Below are 24,526 nucleotides of genomic sequence, written 5' to 3' on the forward strand. Positions count from 1 at the left end.
GACAACACATAGTGTCGTGGATATTAATCATACATAAATAAACCAAATATAAATAATATTTTATGGAATTTATTATTACTACAATTTGGATAATATTGGTATTAATATGGAGGACTACTACACCTCCATATATATATTATATATATATATATAATATATAATATATATATATATATATATATGATTAAACGAGATAAAATTTATATGAATATAATAACACAAAAATAGTTTAACGTATAGGACTAAACAAAGCTTGAATTTTATAAATGATTTAATTTTTAATGAATAAATAATTAACTTATGTAAGTTAAGCATCATCATACGATCGTATTGAATGAAATTATCGTTTTGTTTTATAGGTGAATCAAGGAATATTAGACGCAATACGCGAAGAGGAAGATCCTCACGTTATAGCAGGATCCTTAAAATTATTTTTCAGAGAATTAAAAGAACCTTTAATTCCTTTTAATGCGTTCCACTCATTCTTAGAAGCCAACGGTATGTATTTACCTTTATCGAACAAAATATTAAATGTAATGCAGCATGTTTTATTTGGATTCATAAAATAAAGGGCCTTATGAGTAATTATTATAGTGGTGAAATGACTACGATTTCCATATGTGTAAATAATTGATCTAATCATATAAATTATTCTAGCTATACCAGATGATAATGAACGAGTATTGCGACTACGTGATCTAGTGCATTGCCTGCCAATTTGCAATCGAGATACGTTACAACATTTAGTGGCGCACTTGATACGCGTTACGGAATGTAGCCAAGCCAACCGGATGCATGTGAACAATTTGTCTATTGTCTGGGGACCCTCACTTATGTGGATACCACCGGCAAGTGTTGCAGACGGTAATAAAATGATATATTCAATTATTTAATATTTATAATTATATCACTTCTTTTAACACCCCGAATGAGAGGTTCATGTTTGCGCCAGAAAATTCTATATGCTTATTTTATTTTTCTCGACGTTTCAAGTCAGTCTGAATCGTTTCACACTAAAATTTAAACAAGTATGTGTGCGTATGTGATCCAAAATATAACATTTCATTCATGCTTTCTCGATTTCAAAAGTTTAAAAACCATTTTTTGAAACTAGATAAGGACTATGTTGATTAGTTTTCGATACGATTCGCCGAGCAGATAAGCGTAAAATGTTTCTTTCATGTTTCGCTAAAAATCCTGAGCCAATTTTTATAATTTAAAAACTGTTAAAAATATCAGTTTGGAATCGTGCTGATTAGTTCTTGGTAAAGATCAACTAGGTCGGTTCTTCGTAATTAGTTGATGGCGAAATTTTGGCGATTTTTATGAAACTTTGCATGATGATAAGGTTCTTAGTCTTAACAAACATTCTAAAAAACTAGTATGGCGCATGGCATCGTGCCTTAAGGCAAATTGCTGGAACTTCTCGTACTAAAAATTTTTTTTTTTTTAAATATTAACATTTTTGAAATAAATTTACTCTGAAAAAAAGAAATAGATTTTTGAGAAACTATACATTTTTGACAAGAATATACTTTTTTTAAAAAATAAAGACTTTTTGATAAAAAATGTTTTCTTTATTTTGAAATATTTTGGAAATTCTGAACTTTTTTTCAAAGCAATCGTACTTCTTTAACTGCATAGAGACGAAATATCGAAGCGCCGCGTCGCCGTCTAACGGATGAACATTAGTACAGAACCCATAGGAACCCCCCAATTCTTCATCTTTTCAATACAAGTAAAATGTTTTTTGAATTATTAAAATCGGACGCTCCGTTCTCTTAAAAACTGAGTTACCGTTTGTCGCACTTTTTGCCCCTTATCTTCGAAACGGCTAGACCTGCTTATGTCAAAAACTAATCAGCACGTCTTCTTATCAACAGCAATCGAATGTTCTTTGAATAATTGAGATCGGTTGAGCCGTCTTCCCGAAATCGTCAACGAAAATTTGTATCCTAAAATGTGATGATCGCATTCTTATATTAATCAGTTTCATTATATAGAGTTTTCATGGGCGAAAGTAAAGTTTATGTAATTAGTTTTGTTCATAATGACGCATCTAATAAATAAAAATAATTTTAGATCAGCCGAACAATGCGCCTAGAAGTCCGTCTGCGGTGTGTTTTGACTTAGCTATACACTGCTTTGAACAGAACAGGGTCATAGATACATTAATCACTAATCATGAACAAATATTTTTATAATCTAGACCTAAGTTCGTTAAAATTAATATAGAATAGTATATATAAATATCTAAGCATGTGTGCATGGTGATATTTTTCAAAGGCCTTTGAAAAGTATCAAAGTATTTGCAAAGCAAAATCTGTGGTGAATGCAATAACGTATTATTTCTGATGTCACTGTTGCATTAAAATTAATTATTTCAATTATTGTAATATAGAATTTAAATTAATCTACTTATTTATATATGGTATTATATTTTGTATATGTAATGAAAACAATTTGTTACCTAGATATAAGTAATGGTGAATGCAATAACGTATTATTTCTGATGTCACTGTTGCATTAAAATTAATTATTTCAATTATTGTAATATAGAATTTAAATTAATCTACTTATTTATATATGGTATTATATTTTGTATATGTAATGAAAACAATTTGTTACCTAGATATAAGTAATGGTGAATGCAATAACGTATTCTTTCTGATGTCACTGGTGCATTATCAATTATTTCAATTATTGTAATATAGAATTTAAATTGATCTACTTATTTATATATGGTATTATATTTTGTATATGTGATGAAAACAGTTTTGTTATCTAGATATAAGTAAAAAAAATATTATATTCTTAAAGATATTATTCATAAATTGATAAGCATAATTGATAAGATAACTTTTGGGTAATTGCAATAATCTATTAATAAAACAAGAAGTTTGTTCTTTTATAACTGAAGTCAAATTATGGGTCATTCTTGTGTCAATTCTATGTCACATTTTGAATCTGAAATTTTTTTACAGATATTATACATAAAATCATTTGGCACATATTTCAGGATTTTGCTGAATTTTTTTTTTTACGATTCAAATATGGATTATTGAACATCCTCTGCGGTAAATTAACTATCTCTAGTTGTGCTGATCGGATCAGCATTATTATTTTTTCATTACACTTATTATATTGAAGTGAAATTTTGTAATGATTTAAAAAAAATATTTTTGCAATTTTTTCAACTATAACAACCCTTAAATATTTATAAAGGTTTTTTTAACCCTTCCCCCAACTTGAATCGATTGAAAAAAAAAAAAGTTTTTTTCTTTTTTTCTCTGGTACAAAATTCTTTCCACAATATGTTGGAGACATTGTTACATCAAAATATATTAAATATTTTCGAGCGCAAATCGCGCTTTTTACGTTGGGTACCTCAAAGACTTGTACCCATAAGGGTGCCCTTAACATGGACATTTTCGAATTTCCTTGCTCCCAGGGGCTCAAATGGTTCCAAATTGATAAAAAACAATTCTCTGAAAGTTTTAGCTCTTAATATTGTTTTTTAGATAGAGCACAAATCAAAGTTTTGTATAGAAATAGCATGAGAAAGTTTTTAAAAAAATTTCAGAGCGTCGAATTTTCAATAAAAAATGACACGAATTTTCACTTTTAATTCATTTTGTTGCTAAGCTATACCTAAAAAATTTTTTTTATTAATTTTCAAAATTTTTCCATGTTATTTCCATACAAAGTTTGATTGAATTGCCCACTATCTAAACGTTAATATTAGTCAGGGAATTGTTTTTTATCAATTTGGAACCATTTGAGCCCCTGGGAACAAGCAAATTCGAAAATGTCTATATTAAGGGACACTCATTTATCACTTTTGAATGACAATCTTATTGTTTTTCAGTTGAAAATTTTTTTATAATTTCGTTTCTGGCAAAAAAAGAATATATAGTCGAAAAAAATATATTAAAAAAGAGTGGGGTTAAAAACTTTGTGGGTAAGGTCCACTACCAATATCTCAAAAACTTTTAATTCAACCTTTAAATAGAGGTAGAGTAAAGGTAGAGGTTGAATAAAGGTAAATGTAAAGGTAGAGGTAGAGTTAAGGTAAAGGTAAAGGACAGGTGAAGGTAGAGGTAAAATAAAGGTAAAGCATCAAGTAAAGGTAGAGGTAAGGTAAAGGTAAAGTAACAAGGGTGGAGGTAGAGTAAATGAATAGTAAAGCACCAGGTAAAGGTCAAAGAAAGTTACCACAATGTAAGTAGTAAACCGCAATGTCATATAAGCTCTTATTAGTTGAAATTTTGAAATGAAAATGAATATTTGAACTTTCATTACTTTTTTTCTCAGATTTTTCCTCAATACTTTTATTCATCACCTTTCCAATTATGTATTGCCTTTTGATTTATGTAATTAATGATTTTAGTCGTGATGGTTTCAAGAGTTCAATTTTTATCGTTTCATAAAAACCTTGATGTTAACTATAATCCAATTTTTTTTATTTGCAAACCACAATCCGATAACCGAACTATGTTTGAGGCAAATTTGAAAATAAAAAACGACCATCATTATATGTATATAACATAATATTATAATAGACCAATAAAATATATCATAAGGACCAATCATAGATAAATAAGCATAAGGGCATATAAATAAGCATAAGACCAATGATTATATGAATATAGTTCAATGAATATGAATATAACATATTCAATCTAAGGACTTGCTTTTGCTTTTGTAGGTTGGACAGGCTTGCTCTGTCAACCTGTCATACGCCATTACGCCATACGGCGCTTTTGACAAATTCACTTGTTTTGTGGTATTGGATTGATTGATTCATAGGTTATTCACTTCTTACAATATAACATTTTTGACATTGGGAAATAAGCAATATTATTACTAGCACTGCAAAGTGGAAAGAGGAAATGCAGATATCTAATAGCATATTATGTTCAATATGCCAAATTATAAAGAGTTAAACATTTATGAACTCACAGACGGCTTTCTAGAATTGATGCGGCGTTCAAATGAATTGGAACATGTCACTTACTCTGTTTTCGACAGTTTAATGCAAGAAGCATTATTAGATGTGATATTTGAATTCCACTATGGTCTCAAAACAAATAAATGTGACAACATTGCGAACATTCCTGTTAATGAAAGCGAATCAAGTGTTATCAATGAGCCTGGTTTAGACATATTTGGTCAAAGTGTCGTTAAAGATGATCAGTACTTTATTTGCCCAAACTCCATTTGCAAGAAAAATGTTTGTTCTGCTAAATATACAAAACATTTGCAGGCTTGCATGGGTTTGTACATGAGATATAGTTCTGCATTACAATACATTTAAAATGTATTTATTACAGGAATTGAAGGCCCTCGAAAGAGTAGTAGAATATCTCAGAGAAAAGGGCCCAATTTGAATTCTAGTTATTCTGGTAATGGGGCTTCATATGATGATGATGAATATGAGTCAGAAAAGGAAGCTCGAAAGAAGTCTAGTGCTAGAAATAGAGGAAATAAGAAGTCATCTAAAAAGTAAGTAAATGCTTTTATAAATTATTTATTTAATTTCAATTGTTATAATGTATTATTATACATTACGGCCTCACATCGGTATTTAAATTTATATGTCATTTTATAGGTCTTTTTGAAAAAAATTGATATACTAATTTAGAAGTTCATAGGTTATTATTTGCTCGAGATATCATTGAAAATATGTGAGAATGACCCCTTTTTTCAAACTCACTTTTTGTCAGAAATATAAAAGATATCGAACAACTAATGTGTTTAATTATTGTTAAATAATTATTTGTTAATGCATGAATGAAATTTTGTTTCGTATTTTTTACAAGTGCGGCTCTTTGGACTACTTTTAAATTAGCGTCATTTGAAAATCTATACATTTTTCTTTTATTATACAGAATTTTATTTAAATTTAGGTGGAACTTTGTATAAAAAAGTTGAAAAAACCAGGGCCATTACATGTGCTTTATGTACTAGAGTAAGTCATGTAATTTTGTTTTCGCAGAGAATATATATATATATATATATATATATATATATATATATATACAGTAGAAACCGATTAGTATGACGCCGGATATATTGACAACCGCTTATCATGACGTAACCGCACTAGGAAGTTTGGTTTCCATATAAAATTTCTTATGGATTATTGTATTTAGTCGGATATATTGACATCGCTTACATTGGCATGTCGCTTATAATGACCCATTTTTGCAAAAAAATATGTCCAGTTATAATGACCGACATGATTTTACATGATGTGGCCAAGTCTACAAAAGCAATTGCTATGTGCTTTGTACACAATAGCACCAGGGACTGTTTTTACAATAAATTTATGTAAAGAAATCAATCAAAAATTACTGATTACTTACATTAAAAAATCACATTTGTATGTTTATGGGTAGGGGAGACTAATTATTAATGGCCCACCACAGATATCTCATAACCAAATAAAATTAGATTTTTTTTAACAAAAATATTTGATAGTAGAGGGCGAAAAATGTATAAATTCATAACCAGCCATCACTTTTATTCTTATGACTTTGCTGTCAGAAGATAAGCAGCACATGACTGCGATAAAAAGGACCAGCTGAACCTTTACTTTGGCAAAGGTGTAAGCAATAAAATAGTAAAGTTTAAAAAAAGCAATTTTACAAGAGATTAATTGAATAAATTGTTATTCCGGCTCTTCTGATGAATATTTCTGACCAATAGCAGATCAATGTAATATACTGTGTTGTCTTTGTAACAAATGTACCCACAGAATTAATATTTTGCATTGGTTCAATAATGTAGCATAAAATGCCTTTAAAATTTAATAAAAGAAATTGCATCTGTTCGCCCCCTGGTTGTCCCACTTTACCCCGCATGTGAGGTAAAATGGATCAGATACCAAATTTAAAAAAAATAGTAAAAAAACTAGCTGTAAGTGGAATTCTGTCTTAAGGCAATTAGGGCATCGTGCCTTAAGGCAAATTGCTGGAACTTCCCGTACAAAAATTATTATTTTTTTAAAAACCGATTAACATTTTTGAAAAAATTTTACTTCGAAAAAATAGATTTTTGAGAAACTATAAATTTGACAAAAAAATACTTTTTTTTGAAAAAAAAAAAATTTATTTGAAGAAAAATTTTTTTTTGAGAAAAAATTTTTTTTTTGAAAACAAAAAAAAATTTTGAAAAAAAATGTTTTCTTCATTTTGACATATTTTGAAAATTCTGAACTTTTTTTCACTTGCACTGCACTGCTTGAACTGCATAGAGACGAAATGTCAAAGCTCGCTAGTGCCGCGCCGCCGTCTAACGCGTAAACATTGGTACGGAACCCACAGAAATGTAAAAAAAAAATATACTTATTGTTGAAATCTCTATAAAATATCTGACAATTTGATGTGCATATGTCTAATGATCATTTTTAACCGCCGAATGGCATTTTTTTTACTTTTTTCATTAGATCTCCGAAACCGCTAGACCTGCCTTCATGAAAATTTGATCAGTTCTACATCTTGTCAATACAAGTAAAATGTTTTTTGAATTATTCAAATCGGACGCTCCGTTCTCTTAAAAACGGAGGTACCGTTTTTGGCACTTTTTGCCCCGTATCTTTGGAACGGCTGGACCTGCCTTTGCCAAAAACTAATCAGCACGTCTCCTTATCAATACGAATCGAATGTTTTTTGAATTATTCAAATCGGTTAATCCGTGTTCCCGAAATCGTCGACGAAAATTTGTATCCGCACATACATACACACACATACATACATACATACATACATACATACATACATACACACACACACACACACACACACACACACATACATCCATTTTTTCTAAGGTATGCCAAAATGTTCAGAAACCTCTGAAACGTAAAGATATATAATTATTTTCATTTTCGATTTTTTTGCGATTACTATAACTTGCCCTACGGGAAGTTAATAATATTTATATAATTAGGAATTATGTGAATTTTTTTCTGAACATAGTTTGATAGATGCTTGTTTGATGTGTGTTAAGTGTTGCAAGGTTGTTCATTGGGTTTAGACAGTATAATTACTGAAAGTCAAATTGAACCTTTGTGCCCCACCCTACCCTATGTCAATTTTATTTTATATTAAATTTTAATGTGTCATTTTTATTTTTAATTAAAACGTTTGTATAGGCTTTTTTTTAAAATTACTGAAACATGTAACATATTTACATATTAAAAAGTTTTTCTTCAGTACGCTTTTAATGACGACCGGTTAGTATGACGAGATTTCGGCGTCCCTTCGATGTCATACTAAGCGGATTCTACTGTATATATATATATATATATATATATATATATATATATCTTGAGGATTGTATGATTGATATATATATATATATATATATATATATATATATATATATATACATATATCCATATATATATATATATATAAATTATGAAAATAATATTTATTTATTAGTAATAATTAAACAGTCAATACGTCAAATAAAAATTTCAATATTTATTTATATATTAAAGTTTGCAATATAGCATTTTAATTTTATTTTTTTTGATTTTTATATATATATATATATATATATATATATATATGGGTCATTCTTTTACAAATCGTACGGATTTTCGGAAAAATAAATTGTCACATTTTAGAATCGTCTGAATTTTTTTTTTTTCAGATATTATACATAAAATCATTTGACACGTATTACAGGATTTTGCTGAGAATTTTTTTTTTACGTAAATATTTACGATTAAAATATGGATTTTTGCTCAATTTCTGTGAACATCATCTGCGGTAAATTAATTATCTCCAGTTGTAACCCAAATTGAATCGATTGAAAAAAAAAACATATTTTTTCTTTCTTTCTCAGCTACCTAATTCTTTTTACAGTTTGTTGGAGACTTCGTTGCATAGAAAGATTCAATATTTTAGAGCGCGAGTCTTTTTACAGTTTGTTGGAGACTTCGTTGCATAGAAAGATTCAATATTTTAGACCTCAAAGACTTGTACTCATTTATCACTTTCGAATTACAATCTTATTGTTTTTCGGTTGAAAAATATTTTATAATTTCGTTTCTGGCGAAAAATGAATATATAGTCGAAAACAAATTAGGGGAAAGCGGGGCTTAAAAGTTTGCGGGTAAAAAGATACGAGAAATTTAAAAAGCGATGGGATCTTGTCATTTTTCTAAAGAAATTTTGACACGCTATTTAGGAACCACGTGTTTGATTCGTTCAGGGTCGTGTTGTGGAATCGTTTGTTTATGACCCTATCGTTATGCAAGTGCAAAAACAACCCTTAAGCGAATCTTCTTTTAATTACATTCTCTTAAAAATGTAAAGTTTTTGGGTTGAAAAATCTGTATCATGGTTTAAATTATTTATATGCTCGATTATATATAATATTCTCTACAAAAGCATGAGTATTCTAGTACACAAAACGCACAGACTGGCTCCGATTTTCCGGATATATTTTCAGAATATACGAAACGAGAATTTATTTTTACTTTTTCATGCATTAACAAATAACTATTCAACAATATTTGTGTTATAAATAATATTAAACAGACAATTGTGAATAGAACCACGTTAGTTGTTTGCCGATATTTTTTATAATACCATCTAAAAGTAAAAAATGGGGCCACATTCACATATTTTCAATGATATCTCGGCCAAATGATGTGCTATGGGTTCAAAATTTGTATACATTTTTTTTTTTTTTTTTTTTTTGAAAAAACCTATAAAATGACATATAAATTGTGTAAATACCAGAGTGGGGCATGGAAACATGCCCATGGCCTTCATTATTAAAATCTTTTTTTGGGCTCTTTGCTTAAACATTAATTGCATTGTCTTTATTTTCATTTATATTTAGGATGGCTTTATTTAATTTACTTCTATTTAATTTTCAATGAAGACGCACTAATTGTGAATTTCTCTTGTGCACCAATAATAATTAACTTCTTGAAGAAGTTTATGTTTTGATTTGATAAAACACGATATGGACTATCTTTGATTTGCTTTTCGCGACGATCGGCCTAGCCGTCTCATTACGGTTAGTTGATATATGAAATAAAAAATCTTCCATGTTTTGATAATAAAGAAAAAGTTTGAAAGATATCAGGTGCAAATCATCTTGATTAGTTGTTGGAACTTTGCGTATGTGTAGATTAGTTTATTGGTTTAATTATAAAAATTCAATAATGTTTGGTAGAATTTGTAATTTAGTTTCTAATATTATAATGCAACTCACTTTACTTATAAATCACTTATATATTGATTTGTTATTGATTAAGCCAATTAGTTACCTGTCAGTAAAATTGTGCATCTTACCTAAAGCCAAAATGCCACACACGTCTAGTTGCATAACGATCCTTAAAACAAATGCTGAATACTTGAAGCACAGTTCTAAACATTTATATTGCTTATAATTATAATGTGATTAGATAAGATGTTCTCATTTAATTTATATATTATTAATGAAATGAGGTGAGCTGAGGACATAATTATTTTTTTTTTCACTTTTAGAAAAGGAAGAGTAATTTAACTAAAGCTATTTTATGAAGATCAAGATTAAAATACTTACATATGCACAATTATTGTGATATTTGATCATTTTTGTTCAAAGTAACACAAATGTGCATTAAAAAATGATGCTTAAGAATTTTTGATGAAGAAAGAATTGTAAATAGAAAATGAAATATACTTCAATAAAAATGGTACGTTTTTATTATATGATTTATAAAAAAACTATGTACAAAGCTGCAAAACCCTAATTAGCTGCTGTATTTGTTTCCATAACATATGAATCTACAGTTCATTATCTGTAACTCACTATAAAAGCATTCAATATATACAATTTTCTCTAATGTTTAAGTAGCAAACAGGAAACAAAAATGCAACTTGTGTCAGTATTTATTTTGGCAGTATTATTTCAGATCTGAATCTGAAACAGATGCTCAAAAGATTCAAGACTAATGAAATTTTAACTTTAACGGGTAGATTATTCCTTAATGCTATACATACTATGCATGCAAAGTGAACAGTTATTATTTATGATAGAATTATGCTTAAGTAATTATGTTTCAGAGATATGAACAGTTGTTATCAAGATTAATGCTGAGATATAAACAAGACTTATATTTTATGCTTCTGCTTTTCTCAAGTAATTTTGATTAACCTTGTAAAGTTTTTGATTAACATATTTCCTCAAAACCTATGGAGATACTTGCATCCTTCATAAAGGCTTTGTTATGGACCCCATAATTTCAGAATATACGAAGATTTTTTACTAATATTGTTCAAGCTTACTTTCACTTGTTTCACGTAACACACTATAATAACTAAGTTTATCCTGCACAAAAACCATCTCCTTAGACTAATTTTCAAGTGTCACTACTTCGTCATATCTCACTATTAGAGAAGTTCTATGTACTTATTTAAAACAAATAAATTAACATCTGTATCTGCCATCAGGAATGTTATAAAATGAAACAGTCCCGTATTGGTCATTGTCAGCGAATCTTTCCATTTAATTTCCTAGCTCGAGATCTTGCCTCTTGTCTTGTAACTGTGTATTCAAACCATAACACATTAGGTATCAGAGTAGTATCACGAAGTAAAAGAATCTCTGAGATTTTCCTAAAATAAATTATCAAAGTAGCTTCAAAGAATAATCTTTATGACTAATACAGTTACATATTCGTTACATTCAAATACATCATAAAGCATATTATGTTAAATTGACTTCTCATCTTGAAAAATCTACAACAAAATTTAAGATAGTTAGTTATGTAAATTAGTAGTACTTAGACTGAGAATTCCACTGTGTAACATTAAAAGTAAAATAATTGATGCTTACACAAATATTTAAACACTATGCTTCAGAGGCCAAACTATTGAATTAGTGTAATGCTTTTTTCTTGCTCTAATTGAGAAGTGTTTTTATTTAAATTACTTCAACTTTTTCCTTTAACTGAAGCATAACTGCTCTCAAAGTCGTTTCAAACCCCTCATATAAATTCCAATTTTAAGCAATGTGGACTAATTTAATACTAACCAGGACACGATGTGAGGAAACAGTGGGCCCAACACAATATGTGTAAAGCTGAACCAATATAAACCAAAAAGAATTCCTCCCAGAGCACCCCAAAGGACTTGGGATATTGTATGGTATAATAAGTAAACTCTGCCTATGCAAACAAAAAATGTCACAAGCCAACAAAAACCTACTATTGCTACTCGATAACATCTTTCTAGAGCAGAGTTTGAGCTAACATGAAACCTAGAATTTATAAAATACTGTAAAATGTGTAATATTATGGGCTCTGATGCATATTATGGGCAATTTCCTTACCTAATTAAAACAAATAGTAATACATAAGTAGAAAAGAAGCACATAAATTGTGCGTGACTGGAAGGCATGCCATATTCAGAATAGAAACCTTTTCGTACAACTGGTCGAGGTTGTTGTATCCACATTTTTAATGTCATGTTTAAAAACTCATTGCATAATGTCCCTATAAAGAACGTTATCTGCAAAATAATACAAATTAAAAACCTTTCAGTGACCTACAATTGGTTCATACACTGTTACTAACTGTATGTAAATCTCTTCTAAACAATATTAAAGATACAAAACCGGCTCCAATTGCAAGTGGTGCTAAACTTAGCCATGCTAGAATTTGTCCAAACAGATCTTCTGTAAATTTATGATAGATTAGTTAAATAATTTGAGGTTATTTCAGAAATATCTAACCTTTGGGATATTCCACAAGAGTTAAACTTATTGGTTTCCATTCAGAATTATCATAATATATGTCGTGTACATTATTCCCAGCAGGAATGGCCATATTTAGTGAAACATATGCAGCCGATTGGAAAATGTACTGTTTTTATGTGTCTTCGAAAGTCGGCCAAAATTCGTCTTCTGGTCTTGTAATTTCAAATGTCACTCACCTCGCATGTGGCGCTGCATGCTCTGACGAATGAGTTCGTGGCTCGTCCGCTCGTCCATAACAAATTCGCGTAGAGTTTTTGGTTTTTGGTTTTACTCGTACGTGTTTCCTGAGCAAGAACCGATCAGCTGATCTAGTTCGGTTAGAATTTCGGTTAAGAACTATATGAATATATTGTATTCTAATATTGTCTAGGTGTCAATGCCGTTGCTCTCGCTCTTATTATTCAAAGTCGCTATCATTTATTATTTATTATTAGTTAGACATTATGTAACATAGTAACATGCTCTATTATTAGTATTATAGATAAAAGAAGAGTATAATGAATGAGTATAATGGTTAGTATAATGAACACTAGAAAGTTATTAATTGATCATTGTTTCTATGCAGAAATAATTCAAATTAATAAATACTCAAAGACGTCTTGTGCTGGCTGTACGAAATACAAAAACAAAAATCGCTACGCGTTAATATTATGTAATTAACAAAAACATAGTTATGCGGACACATTTTTTGCAATTATATCCAATAGTCTCGTTATACATAGTGTTGTTGTTGCTTGTCTATAACAATTTTTGCAATTATATTCAATAATCTCGTTATATAGAGTGTTATGACTGTTTGCAGTTGTGTTACTGTTTCTTAAGATTTAATAGAATTCTATTGTGCACTATTTCAAGCGTTAGTTGTATGTAGCAGCATTTTTTATAAATAAAAATTAACTAATTCTGTCGAAAAAATATATTTATAAGCAAAAAACGTAATTAAATGATCACGAACATTAATAAGAATAATTTGAAAGCTTACGTCGAAAGTTGACTATCATTTTTAACTGTCCATGAAATCGTAAGTATTTATTATAATATTTAGACAAATGTATATGGATCTTATTGAAGTGTGTATGGATTTTCTTGATTGTAGTGAAATGTTGAACGCTACTGAGGTGCTATATCATAATATATATATATATATATATATATATATATATATATATATATGTATGTATGTGTGTGTGTGTGTGTATGTGTAACTACATTATATTACATGTAACGTATTTGAAATCGAGATTGACATTGAAGTAAATTTTAGTGTCGAAGCTATCCTGATTGTCTAATATTTATTCAAAATGTCAAAATTATATGTGTATAAATTAAAAAAATTCAAAATTTATTGTATAAGTTGATCCTATTTTTCGGCGCAGTAACGATGTCTTCTCAAAAACAGCACTATTGTAATTTGGATATTGTTAATGACAGACTAATTTATCGTTATGTTATTGCCTTCATATGGTTTCGTGCACTGTTTCGAATTTATTTAATGATGAGGCAAATGCGCACGTACCGAACAGCTGTAGAAATTCCTGCACCATTTGCAGCAGTTCTTGACAACGACATTTATGAAATAATGCGTCAACAGAGTATCAGACGTGCGGTATACTTGGTTGCTAAGGATATGTATACTAGCGCCTTGTGGACTGCAATTATACAATTTGGATGGATGGCTGGACTATTTGAGATATCTGAAATAATTACAAAAACACCACCAACCAAATCAGATGATTCAATATTTGTAAATCTTTTCTTCATTTTCCTCAACGATTTGATTTTAAGCATTCTTGGATGTCCATTGCTATATTACAAAGCGTTGTTATTGGATCGAGATCATGACTTCAACGAAAGGCCTTTACCGTCTTACATATGGGATCAGTTGCGTTCGTTTCTAATAAATCAATTTATATTTTTACCGGTGTGTTCCACTGCACTGTATATAATTCAAATGGAGGGTTCATATGTATTTATTTGGCTGTGGCTGTTAATTGGATCGACAACATTGTTCATATCTATAGTGTCTCCATCATATATCGATCCAATGCTCGATCCTTACAAGCCCCTTCCTCCATCTGATCTACGTAATTCTATAGAACAAATGGCAGCAAAATATGACTTTCCGCTAGTTGAAGTTTATATAGAAAAAGGTGATGGCGTAAGCACCGGTCACGGCAGAGCTCTCCTAACAGGAGTATGGGAGTACAATAAAATCGTTTTGTACAATACTAAAAGGAATGCACCAGAGGGCGTTGGTTGTACAGATGAAGAATTACTAGCAATGGTTTGTCACGAGCTTGGACATTGGAAACTAAATCATAGTAGCGGTAATATATTACTTCCTCAACTTGCAGTTTTATGCCAAGTTTGTGTATTTGCTGCTATGTTTCGTCATGGGCCTTTATATATTGCTGTAGGATTTCCTCCAGGACGAAGACCTATAATGGTGGGGTATGTCGCTATTATGGAATTGGTGATGGCGCCAATAAATGCGCTGATACAATTTTTGTTTAATATGCGTTCCAGGCGAATGGAGTTCGAAGCAGATCAATTTGTGAAGGCCGAAGGATACGAAATTGCTTTAAAAACATCTTTGATTAAAATTCAACAAGACATGTTATTTTTTCCAGTGAATGATTGGTTATTTTCTGTTTGGTATTTTACTCATCCTACTATATTACAACGTATAGAAAATCTCTCCAGCACTGGTTAATTAATTAAAGTGTAATATAGTTTTACAATAATGCAACAACACCGCATACTTTAGTATGATAAACTTTTTGTAAATTTTGAAATATGTATGAAAACAAATGTTATATATCAAATAATTATATATTGATTAACTGATAGATTGTGTTAGGCTTTCTCTCAAAAACGATAAAAGGCTTACACAATATGAGAGTTTAAATATTTATTAACACGTCGTTGTCTTTGTTTCACCACTTACTACTCAAGTGATTGGACGTTTTTTTATGACTTATGATTTGTTATATTTAGTCCAGAATAGCAACTGCTATTCTAGATACCATTCTAGCATAACTAATAAAACGCATTAACGAACAAATCTAAGAAATAGATAAAACAAAAATATTTATATATATTTAATTATTCTCATTCAAGATGATCAAGAAAATTGCGTCTTCCTGTCCATTGAAGTTAATATTTAAATATAGCTTACAGCAAATCGTAATTACTGCAGTAATATATTTTTATAATATTAAGAGAACGGCGTATTTTATAGATGTGCGAAAAGAATTGAGACATTTTTACATTGTATTCGAAAATATATTCTGCATTAATACAAGGATAAATAATAAGCTACGTCAAATATAATTGAACATTGAGCATTAATTGAAAAATGTAAAATCGATTAATCATTTACATACTTAGAGTGTATATAATACGAAAGCATAATTAATGTAAATAATGTTGTCTGTGCTTTTCGTAATCAGGTATTTGTCAATTTTTTATAGTCAAACTATATTTCGAGTTTGATACAGGATAAAAGAACAAATTACAATAATTAAATCTTTTTTTTTTGATATATTTATTATTACATTCTAACCAAAATCGCCAAGATATCATTGAAAATATGCGTAATTGTCGTAAGAGGTATCGAAAAAAGCCTGTAGAATATTACATATAATAATCAATATAAAATGATTTTTGTTAAAAGTTGAAAACTGGTACATAGAGCATTTTTGAAAAAAAATTTAAAATAGCGCATAAATTAATTAAAAATCAATGTGGTGCTAATTTCGTATAGCAAGTTTTCTCATTATGATTTTTTTTTTTTTTTTTTTTTTTTTTTATTTTAATAATTTTTACAACTGTCCTGAAACGGACAACAAGTAAAATATCTCATTATAATTTATTCATCACAAATTCGTATGTCAAAGAATTTTAATTCAACAGTTGCGATGTATTCCTATCTTGCCACGCTTGCCACCATTCACATTCTTGAGGATTCGCGAAGGATTTGAAATATCTTTGGTAGTTGTGTCATGTCAGTCATGTCATGTCAAGCATGTTTACTTGCTTGAGTCGAGTCTTTGTAGTTTTTTTCACCTAGCAAAGTATGATAAATGTTCATAATGCATTACGTTATATATTATTTTGTGTCTTGGCGATTCATATCATAATGGTTCCGAAATAAACGTGAATGTATATTAATTAAGTTTACTTCGAATAAGTTGTGTATGCATTTTCGTGATGGTTAGATACAAAATGTTATAAACACCTGTTCTCAATGTGACAGTAATGCGTGATGGATCAAATTATTTATAACGTCAATTTCAAATAAATGAAAAAACAGAGGACGATCGTGTCAATAAATATGTGAAGTTTTTTCTAGATTAAGAGGGATGACTGAATGCTTGGCTTTTCGGAAAGAAACATAATCAATAAAATGGTACACGACATACATATAACTGAAAATATCCAATACAATATATATAATATGAGCTAAGATGTTTTCGGATTAACATTTACAACAAAGTACCCTATATGCTAAGAATAATTTTATATTATTATTAAAAACATTTACTATTTCTAATATTATTTAAATAATGCCCAAATATTTCGGATAATGCATACTAGCATTTAAATCGTTATAATATACTTAAACTATTTATTTATAATTTTTAAATTATGATTTTATTTAAGTTTTTTATTTATTGGATTTGATGTGAAAAAGCTGAGGCTAGTGTTGTACATTGCATAGAATTCATCTCTACTCAAGTATATGATCTGTTTTCTGTCTTTAAACATAATTTTTAGTATATTTTCATTGGCCTGTTTGTTCTACGAGATATTTATAATATATTATACTTATTTCAAATATTATCTTGGTTTCTCCGTATTTTATAATTTAATTACTATGTTTCTTACTTTTTAGGTTTATTAATGATTTCAGTTACTCATGCACACTATGTATATATATATATATATATATATATATATATATATATATATATATATATACTATGTGTGTGTTTTGTATTTATTGTGTTAATAACATTTTGACCCATTGTTAAAGGTTTTGTCGTTTGTCTATCCATTCACTTTCAATCCACTGCATTCAGTGTAATATTTACATTATTTTTCTTTTTTGGAAAACATTACACTTAATATTATGATTACATTTTTGTAAGGCATGTGGAGAAGAATATCTTTATTAAAATGGATCTAAATGAAGATTATTACCACAAATTGGATTTTTTAACATTTTTAGGACTTAACAGGGAAAATGAAGCATCACACAATATATCAACATACGTGACATACAAAAGGTGAAAAAAAATCAAGATAATGTTTGGTGCCAAAAGGAGAATTGACTATAATTCTATGGATAGTTTTATGGATGAAGTAAACTGAACTTTAGTAGATTTATGGGTGGATTATGAAATTACCAAATACACGATACCAATCATTTTGTGACATAGTAAGCAATTAATATATAACGACTCATATTTTTGATCATAGTGTCACAGGAAGGAAAATTATTACCAGCAGCTATTTTAGCAGTGATATCTTATTAAAAAGAAATTTTCTTGCGAGAAAATAATGCTGTGCAACAAAGTATTAGAAGCATGAATGATAATGATGCGAATTGTGGGTGTAGACCACCTTGAAGTTATACATTTATTACATAATTTTGGTAAAACAAATTAATTCAAACATTTACATATACATATACATAATTTATATTTATATGAACATAAAATATTCAAATTTAAAATTGAGGAATCAATTAGGCATTGATTAACTGATCTGTCGGCAGGCATAAAATTTTGCTTGAAAGTAATAGCAAGAAATTAGATTTCTTGCATTTTTGTAAGATAATTCATTCTCGTTAAAAATATTCTCAATCAAATTTAAAATTTATCAATTATTATTTTCGGGTTATACATAATGAACTGATATGGTATAATACTGTGCATAATTTTCAGCATATGGAATTTTAAGAAGACTGAATTGCAGTAATGAGGAAAGAGTTAAGGTTTCATGAAATAATTCTAACCTAATTAATATTAGCAATAGGGTTATTTCTACAGTTTTTTTATATGAGAACTATTGAATTAAGCTATGAAACTTGCAATTCGTCAGCAAGCTCATTATTATAGTTTGTAAGATTTTTTAACTTAGATATAGTTCTTATTATTAACATAATAATGATGTTTTTTTATAAGAGAAATATTATGAGAGAGTAAAATTACATTTTGTAAACAATTATAGTAAAGTAAGCTTTGAATTTGTAGTTTCTAAAGAATGAAATTGTGATTACAGAATTTGATTTGGATAAAAAAGAAATATGTATCGAAAAATATATATTAAATATTGAGTATAATTTGTATACTTAACGAAAACGCGTTTGCAAAACGTATTCACAAATATATGATGCTGAAAAACTTGATGCTAAGTTACTATAAACCACCAATTCTAGTGAATTGGCATTGTGTCAAGTATTGATTACTGTAGCAATTAATAATTGAAAAAAATAAAATGTTAGAATCCACGACAGCTTCAAATCGTACAGTCAGCGCTACTGGCGTAGATTTGAACATAACCGAAGTAAAACGAACTCATCACAACAATGCGTCTGAAAAACATTCAACGCTATTTAAAAATTTTTCCTTTGATGAACGTTTGAGAAATCGAGTCAAACTTTCAGAAGGGTATAAAAATAATTTATCTTTAGATGACGAATGCAGTACTAATAATACCAGAAAATTAATTAACCACAAAATGCATTTGAACAATAGTTCAACTGAAACAGTTGATAGAAAAATGTTGAGAGAAGCATTATATGAAGGTATATTTAAAAAGCACAGAAGCGCTATATTTGCTTTAGGGAGTTTTGTGCGAATGTTGAAGAATAGAAACTCTCAATATGATACTATTAGAAATAGTCCAAATGGTGATGATTCCTAGTATACATAGATTAATGTTTAAAATTCAGTCAACACTGGCATTGTCTTATGTTTGTGTATTCTTAGTATAATCATTTCAGCTTATTTAGTAAAAGAAATTTTGTGAATATGTGCATGATTTTTAGTATTTGCACTTGCCAAACGATAAATGTTTCTTATTTTTTCATTTAGAAACAAAACAAACATTGTCATGAATCTAATTTGCCGAATCGTCAACTCATAACTTTTGAGTGTACCGTCATGTCTATACTTGATTTAAAATCAAGTATAAAACCATTTTAATGTCGAGTCCAGTTTATTCACAATTGCACAAAGTTAAGATTATATTGACCAGTGGAACGATATCATATGTTTATGTATTATTTTAACCCTTTTGCTATGATGCTCTACAAACCATATTCGGTGCGTCAATAGTGTGCCCTTTGCTTTAAGAATGATTTCTCTGAGTTGAGAACTCTAATTTGATATTGTGATTTTTAGTTCCTCAGAAGTGCAATTTGTAATTTTTTAATATATTTTTTGTTATCTTGAAATGTGTTGTTGCGTCTGGGCAGTTCTTTACCGTTACTGGGCGCCTCCAGAGTGTTTTCACTTCCGCCGAAAACACTTCCGTAGCGAAAGGGTGTAAATGCTCATATATTGGTATAAGAATATAAGAGTGCAATAACAATGCCTGATATACGTACTATTATTTTTTAGTAGATATATTAAAGTTTATGAAACACTTATATATAAAATGAATGAACATTCTGAATATTTCGATAACTTTTGATCATTTTTTGAATTAAACTTGTTAAGCATCAAATTATACTATTAATAACTTTAATAATCGTTTTCGAAGTTTGAGTTTTAAATAACAAATATTAAAATGGTACAAATGAATCATATTTATCATTTCCATGTTTTTTATTCGTATAATTATAATTTAGCTTATAATTATATTCTTCATTTCAATTATAAATACAGGGTGTCCCAGACCTTAACGTCAAGCCGAAACGGGATGATAATATTGAGCTTTACTGTCTTGAAAAAAATTAGAAAAAAAAATCTCACATTGTTCGGAAATTATGAGCTTTTAAGTGCCTAGAGTTTTGGTGACCATTTTTCGGTTATTGTGGTTAACTTATACTTATTTTGTTTATTTAATCTTTGGAACCATAATCGTGAATAACAATTGAATAACATTTCACAGTAAATAAAATACCACAATTGCCCCAAATTTTTAAGAATTTCGACTTTTTGTTGAACAATGAATTTTTTTTTTAAGTTGGTCGCCTTTGTTTTACTGTGGTTCTAGAAATGTTGTATTCGATTATGGTTCCAAAGTTCTAGGCTGCACTTAAAATTCTAATTTTTTTCAGGACTGTGGAAATCAATACTAATACCCCGTTTCTGCTTCATTTGTATTGTATATAATACGCATTATTTTATATTTAATTTTTGTTATTATGAAACCATGTATAAGTTTTACATTTATTTGTACATGTATATGTATAATATAATATAATATATATATATATATATATATATATATATATATATATATATATATATATATATATATATATATTGATAACTGGCTGAAGGTTTTGACATCGTTGTTGTAACTCTTATAATAAACGGAAGCCAAGGAATGTAATGATAAGATAATATTGATAATGATGGAGATAATATGAGTCCCTTAATAGTTAATGTATTTAATAAGCGTATAGTTTTTTTCTTATTTATATTAAATAACAAGGGCGGCAAATGGACATTGACATTGATTTTTTTTAATCTTTTATGACTTGAAGTCAAATTTTTTAAAGCCATACCAATTTTGTCGCCTGCCGAAAGTAAAACAAAAGAAATAATATCGAGAAGCCGACTACGATTATTTGTATTAGATAGAAAAGGGCTGTTTTTAGGGTTTTCCCGACGATTATTTTATTTTTTCTCGCTGTAAAAACCATTCTTGGACATCAACGAACATTTTAAAAAAAGAATTGGTCATATTGGTCCAGGCGTTGTTGAGTTATGCGCTTACCAACACATTTTGCGATCCATTTTTATATATAAGATAATAATTTTATTTTCACGTCGTTTTGCTGACAATAATAGTAAGTAAATGTTATTATTCCAGATAGATATTAAAAATCTGATAAACTTCGTTTCGTTAGTCAGTTTAAAGGACGATATTTTTGTTGCATTACTGATTTGCCTTTAGCACAAGGGAATATACGATACCAAACATTTCAATAATCATATATGTAAATTCAAACTTCAAACTGTAAAAATTGCTGCATAAGCAAATAACAAATCCATGATATTATTTATGAAAATTTAGCTGTAAAAATCAATGCATAAAAAGCAAATGTATTCCAATCGTATAAAACTATTACTGTTTTAGATATATCAATATTACTTTCGCACTTTTGAATGAAAGATTTTTCGAGATATATTTTATTTTTTGCCTACGTGTATATTTTTCACTTAATTTTTTTATTATAAGGGTCATATCAATCTCGATTTTTGTCTACTCGGGTTATACAGCTAGTCATTCCTATTTTTTTTTTCTAAATCAATCACAGACAATATTACATGTATGTTAGTTTTAAAAAATAACCCATTGGCCAATCTAGTAGCTTCGGCTTACAACTGATATAAATATCATTGCAATATTGAGGAATTTTAAAAATCTGCTCAGGATTTTGAAAGTAAGCTTGAAAAAAAAATCATATCTCATCTTTTGATTTTGAAGAGACGGCTCGGCAAATCGTTACTTGCTTATTTAAGACTAGCCAACTAAAACTGAGGTTTTCCGAATATTTAAGTTTGTTACAACTTTATCTATTTGGTAACGTCAAGTTAAACAATTGATTCCAATGGTAACTACAAAGATGCGCAAAGATTTAACCAATTCTCATCAAAAACTATTCGACGCTTCAATTAGCTGTGAATATTTTAATTGGAAACGAGATTTCTGAGAAATTCGAGACAAATAAATATTTTGAACTGTTAGGTTTTTTTTCAATTGATCATTGCCATAAAAGACTATTTGTTAGCTATATGTTCAGCTACTTTAATAATACTTGCTAACATTTAGCATTAGGAGTTTCTGTTTTGCGTTCAGGAAATCATTTTCGATCTTATAATATATATATATATATATATATATATATATATATGTGTGTGTGTGTGTGTGTGTATTTATGACAAATAAAAGTACTAGTGATGTGCCAATTCGAAAATTTCCTGATTCAAATAAAAAAACCTGATTCGATTCAAATTTTTTGCAATAATCTCATTTTTGTGAAATTGTCATTACTTGTTTTAAAAAGCTATCTATTGATATTATGGCATTTCATAAAAATCAAGTATTTAGAACAATATATATATATATATATATATATATATATATATATATTATCATCAATATATTCTCATTCGAGACGAATCAGAAGTCGAGTAACTCATGAAATATACAAAGTCGATTGATTCGGTCAAGTCCGATGAAGTCGGTTGATTCAATTAAGTCGGATCTTACGGTTAACCGATATTAGTATATTGAAGTCGGATAAGACAAATGATACGGTTCATTTTGATTTGGATTAGTAGCCGGAGGGTTAAGATGGTTTAGTTTTTTTATATTTATATTTATTAAAATATGTGTTTATACATATTGCGTCTCAGTCAGGCGAGTTGTCTGGTGTAAGTCATTACAGTAAATATTTTTCGACTTGATACGTGTTGATTCGAATCGGAATCTGAGCAATTTCAGGTTGTTAAGGGCTTAATTGGCACATCTCTATATCAAAGTATATTGAAAGTTACATGTGAATTCAAGGGAATACATATAATAAAAAATCAATGAAATCATGAAAATCTTTATAGCAATATGTTTTGACATTATAATTTAATGTCATCTTAAGCGGCAATGTGTAACTATACACATGCATATGTAGTTATGTTATAAATAATTTTAAGTGTAATGAGCGCCAATAGCACTACTAAACTAAATTGTGTTTCGTAAGAGGTTCATCTGAAATAGCGTTATAGAGGTCTGATCAATTATATGAGGACATATGAACTTTTATTTGATGTATTCCTTTGAAGAATTAATATGTAACTTACAGCATACTTCAGTATCAAAATCATTTGCTTAATTATTATTAACTTAAGGTTAAATTAATTAATTAGCCAATTATTATTTTGGTACACGTTTATGAAGAATGACATTCGATTTCTTCGCCATGATTCACGCTTTATGACAAATCGATGCATCCTAATGATATCTGTATGTGGAAAATTGTCTACTGATCGTTTTGTATGTTTGTACATATATATGTATTTGTATTCAGATATATTACGCTGTTTTTATACTGTAATGTGAATTCCCAATATCTAGCTTTATATATATATGTATATATATATATATATATATATATTTAATTGATATTTCCTGGATTTTTTAATAATTTGATAAGCGCTTTTTTCCGAACAATTAACCCAATAAATAAAAAAAAAGTTTTTTATTTATTGGATTAATTGTTCGGAAAAGAAATCCTTATATATATATATATATATATATATATATATATAGATATAGATATAGATATATATATATATATATATATATATATATGTATATAGATATAGATATATATATATATATATATATATATATATATATATTGTAGAGTTTCGAACAAGAATCCAGAAGTAATAAAAAACAAGAAAAGTTTTTTAATAAACAATTTCTTTATTTATTTATTTACAGTCGACGTTTCCGAACTAGGTACGTTCCATCTTCAGGACATCTGTCAAGAAACATGATCTCGATG

General features: G+C 28.6%; 5 protein-coding genes across 5 annotated transcripts; 4 read left to right on the forward strand and 1 right to left on the reverse strand.

Moving 5' to 3' along the window:
- Window positions 1-359: 359 nt before the first annotated feature.
- Window positions 360-2,283, forward strand: LOC113381219 (rho GTPase-activating protein 15-like; the record flags this gene model as incomplete). The annotated part of the gene is made up of 3 exons (XM_026620183.1): window positions 360-498; window positions 658-864; window positions 2,083-2,283. Coding segments are annotated over 3 exons (468 nt in total), but the record flags the coding sequence as incomplete, so codon positions are not given.
- Window positions 2,284-4,924: 2,641 nt separating this feature from the next.
- LOC113381221 (SAGA-associated factor 11 homolog) lies at window positions 4,925-5,197 on the forward strand (the record flags this gene model as incomplete). The annotated part of the gene is made up of 1 exon (XM_026620185.1): window positions 4,925-5,197. A coding segment is annotated over exon 1 (273 nt), but the record flags the coding sequence as incomplete, so codon positions are not given.
- Window positions 5,198-11,464: 6,267 nt separating this feature from the next.
- Window positions 11,465-12,944, reverse strand: LOC113381220 (dolichyldiphosphatase 1-like). Its single transcript, XM_026620184.1, has 5 exons — window positions 12,748-12,944; window positions 12,590-12,690; window positions 12,346-12,524; window positions 12,049-12,273; window positions 11,465-11,630 (listed from the first exon to the last, which is right to left on the reverse strand). The coding sequence occupies exons 1-5, from the start codon at window positions 12,839-12,841 to the stop codon at window positions 11,504-11,506; spliced, it is 726 nt and encodes a 241-aa protein (XP_026475969.1). The 5' UTR covers window positions 12,842-12,944; the 3' UTR covers window positions 11,465-11,503.
- Window positions 12,945-14,152: 1,208 nt separating this feature from the next.
- Window positions 14,153-15,484, forward strand: LOC113381223 (CAAX prenyl protease 1 homolog). The gene has a single exon (XM_026620186.1). It carries the CDS (start codon window positions 14,153-14,155, stop codon window positions 15,482-15,484), a length of 1,332 nt encoding a protein of 443 aa, XP_026475971.1.
- Window positions 15,485-19,275: 3,791 nt separating this feature from the next.
- Window positions 19,276-19,704, forward strand: LOC113381224. The gene has a single exon (XM_026620187.1). The coding sequence runs from the start codon at window positions 19,276-19,278 to the stop codon at window positions 19,702-19,704; it is 429 nt and encodes a 142-aa protein (XP_026475972.1).
- Window positions 19,705-24,526: the final 4,822 nt, after the last annotated feature.

This window comes from Ctenocephalides felis, unplaced genomic scaffold, assembly GCF_003426905.1.
Source record: "Ctenocephalides felis isolate EL2017-DRISC unplaced genomic scaffold, ASM342690v1 CF-g0.4_SCAFFOLD_02699, whole genome shotgun sequence".
Lineage (NCBI taxonomy): Eukaryota > Metazoa > Arthropoda > Insecta > Siphonaptera > Pulicidae > Ctenocephalides > Ctenocephalides felis.